At 65.6% G+C, this 6,855-nt stretch overlaps 1 protein-coding gene across 1 annotated transcript; it reads right to left on the bottom strand.

Moving 5' to 3' along the window:
• Positions 1-1,704: 1,704 nt before the first annotated feature.
• Positions 1,705-4,742, bottom strand: ACTG1 (actin gamma 1). Its single transcript, XM_065035082.1, has 6 exons — positions 4,580-4,742; positions 4,075-4,207; positions 3,753-3,992; positions 3,010-3,448; positions 2,718-2,899; positions 1,705-2,613 (listed from the first exon to the last, which is right to left on the bottom strand). The coding sequence occupies exons 2-6, from the start codon at positions 4,195-4,197 to the stop codon at positions 2,470-2,472; spliced, it is 1,128 nt and encodes a 375-aa protein (XP_064891154.1). The 5' UTR covers positions 4,198-4,207; positions 4,580-4,742; the 3' UTR covers positions 1,705-2,469.
• Between the last annotated feature and the right edge of the window lie 2,113 nt (positions 4,743-6,855).

Below are 6,855 nucleotides of genomic sequence, written 5' to 3'. Positions count from 1 at the left end.
AGGAAGGTGCAGGCAGGAGCTGCCCGCTGCGCTGCGCAGACAGATCTCTGCCTCCCCACGTGGGGACAGACGGACAAGCAGAGCTCGGACACCATTGGCCGCGCTGCAACCAACCAGCGGGCGCAGGGAGGCAGAGGCCGGCGCCCATTGGCTGGCGGGGAGCCCTTTTGTTCTCACCACCCGGGTGCCCTTAACCCTTTCCCGCCCGCCGTCAGCTGCGGGGAACACGGGGGTGCGGGAAGGGAGGGGCGGGGAGGGCGGGTGTAGCGGGCGAGGAGCTGCTCCCTGCTCCGGAACGCCCGGCCCCGCCCCACCCGGCCCCACCCAGCCCGGCCCCGCCCCGCCCGGCCCCGCCCTCCCGCTGAGCCCGCGCAAGCTCGTGTCGTTTTGCGGGCCGGCAGAGCGGTGCTGCCCCCTGGCGGCCGCCCCGGGCCAGGGCGCGATCGACAGACGGCGGGGGGTGTGGATGGACAGACGGACAAAAGGACGGCAGGATGGATGGACGGATGGCTGGGCAAATGGCGAGACAGACAGACGGATGCAGGGAGGGATGGACAGACAGACGCAGGGCAGGACGGCTGGCAAGTGCAGCGATGGAAGGGTGGACTGCCAGACGGATGCAGGGCAGGACAGACAGACGGACAGGCAGACAGGTGCCGGGAGGGCTGGGCAGACAGATGGGTGCACAGAGGGCTGGGCGGATGGGCAGACAGACGGGCAGACAGCTGGCGGGGTGCTGGCCACTTGGTGAGCGCAGGTGCCACCGGCCGGCTGGCCCCGAGGGACTCGTCCTGCACCGGAGAGACCCCGAGGCCTGGAGGGGCTGCAGCTGCTGGGGGCACCCAGACCCCGGTGACGGATGTGCCACCATTCCCCGGCGGCTGCGCCACCCATCCTGCCCACGGCCACCTGCTCTCCCAGGGATCCCAAGCGTGGGCAGGCGGGTGCGAATCTGCACAAGCCCATGGCCACTCTGAGGGCTCTGACACTGGCCACATGTCCCTGGAACAAACGGCACCTGGACAGCGGGTGCTTTGGGCCGCGTGTGCTGCGCAGCGAGGCAGAGCGGCTGCTCCGGCTGTGCCAGCGCGGCGGCAGCAGTGCCAGGCTAGGCCAGGGTGAGAGCTCAGAACCAGCCCAGCGCCGGCGGGACACGGCACCCTGGCTGTAAAATGTGGTGGGGGACAGGATCCAGGTGCCCCCCGGTGCCCCCACACCCTATTTGATGGTGGGAAGCAGGGCCGTGTCCACAGCAGAGCCAGCAAGGCCCTAATTGGAGCAGCACTGCCCAACCTTGGGTGTGTTAGTTAATTAGCGTGTTTCCTTCTCCTCTCAGAAACGGGAGCAGCCCTCAGCGTGGCCACAGGACACAGCAGCAGCTGCACTGCGGGGATTGGGGGCTCCATCCCTTCCAGCCCCCCCAGGGCCCTGCCACGCCTGTTCTGTGCTACACTGGGGGGTCCCCACCCTGCACCCCATTGCCTGGGGAACTCCCCACACTGGAGTTAACTGTACTCAACCATTGTCCCAGTGCAGGAGGGTGGAACTGCAGCAGGGCTGGGGGGGCAGGATCCATCACCTCCCTCCAACACTTGCTCAGTATCTAAACCAGTTATTTTTAACCCAGAAATACTATCACAGCTTCACTAGGGCTCTGTGCCAGCTCAGCTCCACTTGTCACCCCCCAGCAATCACAGCCCCAGCTGGAGTTTACTGCAGCGCTTTTTTATTTTCCTTACACAATGATGTGTTGTTGGGCGTAACAATTTCTCAACTTTAGGATGACTTACAAATTTTGGTTTCCTACCGTCATGTGAGAACATTAAGGCAACGTACAAAAAAATCTTACATAAATTAAAACAATGCATAAATTTACAGGTGTAAATGCAAAGTTTCAGCAACTCAAGTTGTGTAACTTCAGCTCCGTGATGGGGACTGGGATGCAGGTGGGGAGGAGGATGAAGACTGGTTCGTAAGGCTCGGATGCGATATGTTTTTCCCAACCTTGCTCGAACGGCAGCGACAGAAGTGAATTCTCGATGGACTCCTACCAGCCTCTACAGGAAATCTGGAATACTCCACACTGGATGTACGGCAAAGTCTGACTCCGAATACCCTGTACGCACCGCACCCGGCGCGGGGGCCGCGGGGGCGCCCCGGTCCCCTGCCGCAGCGAGGGGCCGCGCCAGCCCTGCGGCCAGGAGCGGATCCGCACAGGGTATTTCGCTCAGGTGTACAGCGAGGGAACGGTTAACTCAAATAACAAGGTCAAATCAAGTGAGAGCTCAACCATCCAGTGCTGACATTTGTCTAACATCAGGTACAGACTTTCCAAGGGCAAGTTTTCTTTTGAAAGAAGGCTTATTCCAGTTTTATGAGGCTAGCATGAGGTGTATAGATTTGCCTGGGCAAACATATACTAGTGAGACAACTCATGCAGCGGGCGCGGGGCGCTCGCCAGCAGTCCGTTTAGAAGCATTTACGGTGAACGATGGAGGGGCCAGACTCATCGTACTCCTGCTTGCTGATCCACATCTGCTGGAAGGTGGAGAGCGAGGCCAGGATGGAGCCGCCGATCCAGACCGAGTATTTGCGCTCAGGCGGGGCGATGATCTGCAGGAGGAGAGCAGCTGTGGTCACAACAGCCCCCAGTTTCTCCCACCTCCCCCCATGAGGATCAGCGGTCCCGTCTGCTGCAACAAAGGAGTGTTTCTTACCTTGATCTTCATTGTGCTGGGCGCCAGGGCTGTGATCTCCTTCTGCATCCTGTCAGCAATGCCGGGGTACATGGTGGTGCCTCCAGACAACACTGTGTTGGCATACAGGTCCTTCCTGATGTCCACGTCGCACTTCATGATGGAGTTGAAAGTGGTCTCGTGAATGCCGCAGGACTCCATGCCTGGGGAAGAAGAGTTGTGGGCTTGTTAGTACCCAGGCAGCCCCTCGTTTGTGGCCACACCAACCCCACACCAGAGGTACCACCAGGAAACGGCCCTGGCCCACACCTACCCAGGAAGGAGGGCTGGAACAGAGCTTCTGGACACCTGAACCGCTCGTTGCCGATGGTGATCACCTGGCCATCAGGCAGCTCGTAGCTCTTCTCCAGGGAGGAGGAAGAGGCAGCAGTGGCCATCTCCTGCTCGAAGTCCAGGGCAACGTAGCACAGCTTTTCCTTAATGTCACGGACAATTTCCCTTTCAGCTGTGGTGGTGAAGCTGTAGCCTCGTTCTGTCAGGATCTTCATGAGGTAGTCTGTCAGGTCACGGCCAGCCAAGTCCAGGCGCAGGATGGCGTGGGGCAGAGCATAACCCTCATAGATGGGCACGGTATGGGTCACACCATCCCCGGAGTCCATAACAATACCAGTGGTACGACCAGAGGCATACAGGGACAGCACAGCCTGGATGGCCACATACATGGCCGGGGTGTTGAAGGTCTCAAACATGATCTGCAACAAAAAGGAAAAAACAATCAGTTAACACCAAGTAGTGAGCTGGGTCACTCACACCCAGGTGAGAACACACATGCTGACATGCAAAAAAATCCCCAGTGTGTGAAGGAAAAAGCAAAGAATGCAGGCAGAAACACAAATGAAAGAAACCTGAGGCGTCAGGGGAGAAATGCCGGGAGTACAGAACCCTGGAAATGTTGGGAGAAAAAGAAAAAACAAACTCAGGTTTAAGATGTCATAACGAAAGGAGGTTTGTGAATGAAATGAGAGCGAGGAGTAGCCACCAGGCAAGCAACCGTACCTGCGTCATCTTCTCTCTGTTGGCCTTGGGGTTCAAGGGAGCCTCTGTGAGCAGCACAGGGTGCTCCTCAGGAGCCACACGCAGCTCATTGTAGAAGGTGTGGTGCCAGATCTTCTCCATGTCATCCCAGTTGGTGACGATGCCGTGCTCGATGGGGTACTTCAGGGTGAGGATGCCCCTCTTGCTCTGCGCCTCGTCCCCCACGTAGCTGTCCTTCTGCCCCATGCCCACCATCACGCCCTGGGGAGCCCAGAGTGAGTCAGCGCCCGCCTGCCGGCAGCACCGCCCCGGCCCGCCCTCCCCGCCGCTCCCTCCCGCCTACCTGGTGCCGGGGGCGCCCGACGATGGAGGGGAACACGGCGCGGGGAGCGTCGTCCCCGGCGAAACCGGCCTTGCACATACCGGAGCCATTGTCGATGACGAGGGCGGCGATCTCCTCTTCCATGGTGGAGTCCCTGTGGCGGGGGGGAGGGGGACCGGTCAGCGCAGCCGCCCCGGGAGGCCGCCCCCCCCTCCCGCCCCGCCGGGACGAGCCCCGGGCCGCCCCCCCATCCCGGTGCCGCTTGAATCTCCCGCGCCCTGACGTCACCGCCACCGCCGCCAATCGCGCCGCGCCCGCCACACACACACCCTCAACGTCCCATTCAAACGGACGAGACCATTCCACCACGGCGGGGGGCACGGGGGAAACGCATGGGGGAGTACGCGACCACAGCCCACCCCAGCCGGGACCGAGCTCGCCACCCCCCCCAGGGACTGCAGGAGAAGGGGGCGGAAGGGGTGTGGGCCACGCCCCGTGGCCGGTGCCGCGGGGCCGGTGCCAGTACCTGTGCGGGGGAAGCTGCTCTCGGCGCTGAGGAGACGGTACCACTTAGTCCGCTGCCGCCGGCTGAGTGAGACCGTCCCGTTCCCAGCCCCGCGCTTTTATACCCAGGGGGCGACGGCCCCACCCTCCCGGCCGAGAACATCGCCATATATGGAGATCTTTCAGAAACACGCGTTCTCATTGGCTGGCGCGGCACCGACCACGTGGGGCGGCTGCCGGGCTGCCCCCGCCCCACAGCACCCCGGAACCTGCATGGGGCAAAGTGGGGGGGGGCGGTGGGACCCCCGGCCCCGGCGGGGACCCCCGGCCGCAGCGCCCGGCAGCACCCCCGGCAGCGCCGGGCACCCCCACCGAGCTCCGGACATCCCCGGGCGGCAGCCGGTCCCCCCCGGTAGCGCCAGGCCGCCGCGGGCCTTGCCGGGCCGGGCCCCGCACCCCGAAGGTGGCACCTCGCCCCCCCCCGGGCAGCGCCGGGCACCCCCACCCCGGGCAGCACGTGCACGGCCTCAGGCAGCACGTGCACCCCTCGGGCAGCGTGTGCACCCCACCCGCTCGATGTGCACCCCACTGATGGCATGTGCACCCCACCCACCGCACCCCCGTGCAGCACCAGGCACCCCCATCCACTGCACTGGGCAGCACCCGCAACCCCCCAGCACCTGCACCCCACCGGCAGCACCGGGAGCCCCTCTGTGCCCATCACCCCACAGCAGCACCCCCAGCCGCGCTCTGCACCCTGCTTGCCCCCGGCTGCACCCCCAGGCTCAGCAGCACTGCCCCCCAGAGCCCCGTGCACCCCAGCAGCGCTGTGTGCCCATCGCACCCCCATAGGTGACACCACGGATCCTATAGCTCATGCGCCAGCACGTGCATCCCACGGCCATCGGCACCCCTGGCGGCACCCCCGCCTGCTCGCGCTCCTGCCAGCACCCAGAGACAGGCCGTGCCGCCGGTGCAGCGCGGTGCACCCTGCGGACAGCACCCCCATCCCGCTCCCTGCAGACAGCACCCCGGCAGTGCCCCCCACCCGCAGCACCGCACAGCCACGCTGGGGCACCCCAGAAGCTCTGCCTCAGCTCCAACGCTGCTGCACGCCCACGGCTGGTGCTGACATCCCACGGAGGGTGCTGTGCACCCCACGGACGGCACCGGGCCTGGTGATGGTGTCCTCCACAGACACCCCCGGCTGCACTGCCCCACTTAGAGCGTGTCCGCCCAGCAGCCCCTGACCCCACCGGCCCAGGCCCTGCTTGTGCCCGAGCCCCCGTGGCCAGGGGGTGCCGTGGGCTGTGCACCCCGTGTGCCGCGGGGTGCCGTGGGCACTGCTCACACCAGTGCACTGTGCCGCAGACCTGTGTGCCGTGCGGGGACTCCTGCTCCACGCTGGGTAGCCATGTGTCGTGTCAGGTAGCCACGCACGATGCCAGAGAGCCGCATGCCATGCCACCGACACGGATCTCGTGCTCCCAGCCCCACTGTGGCGGTCGGGCAGGTGCAGGTGGTGGCTCCGGCCTCGCCACCACCCGTGTCCGTGTGTGGAGCAGTGGCAGGAGCTCATGTCTCCGGAGGGATTCCCAGCACTGCCAGGGGACAAAATGCTGCACGCTCAGGCCCTCCCCAGCCACCCCGGCACCGCCGGCGCCTGAGCCTGGATGGGTGTCGTGGGGCTGTCAGCGGCGCAGCGGCAGCTGCGGGGCGCCAAGGGGTGCTGGGGTGCCAGGCGCTGGGTGGGCATGGGGGCCCCTGTGCGGGTCCCTGCACAGCTCGGGGGGTCTCACGTCCCCCCGCCAGCACCGAGCAGCCAGCCTGGCCCTGTGTCCCATGGGGCTGGTGGCCGGGTGGGCATTGTCACCTCGGGCTGGGGGTCTGGCTCAGGGGGGCTGTGCAGGTGACATCTCCCACCCCAGGGTGGGGGGACCGGTGTGGGCAGCCCCGCCCGTGAGCCGGGACCCCCGGGGCCACGGACACTTGGGGGCTCCCGGGCAGGACGCAGTGGGGGGACGAACGCGACGCTGCGGGGACGGATCCCGGGGGAGGCGCTGCCGGGGGGTCGGGGCGGTGCCGGGTCCCTGCCCCGGCTCTTCCTCCTGCCCAAACAAGGCAGCCCCGGCGGCCGATGAGTAAGGGCGGGCAGGGCCGGGGGCCGGGGTGTCCCCGCCGTGGGGGCGGGCGCAGGCAGCGCGTCCCGGCCGTATTAGGAGCGATCGGGCCGGTGGCAGCGGGACGCCCGGCCCCGACACCGCCCCGCGGGGACCTCGGGCCGGGCAGGGGGAGCGG

Source organism: Columba livia, chromosome 18 (genome assembly GCF_036013475.1).
Source record: "Columba livia isolate bColLiv1 breed racing homer chromosome 18, bColLiv1.pat.W.v2, whole genome shotgun sequence".
NCBI lineage: Eukaryota > Metazoa > Chordata > Aves > Columbiformes > Columbidae > Columba > Columba livia.
Note: the sequence above shows the minus strand (reverse complement) of the source record. Positions and strands in the feature narration are given on the sequence as shown.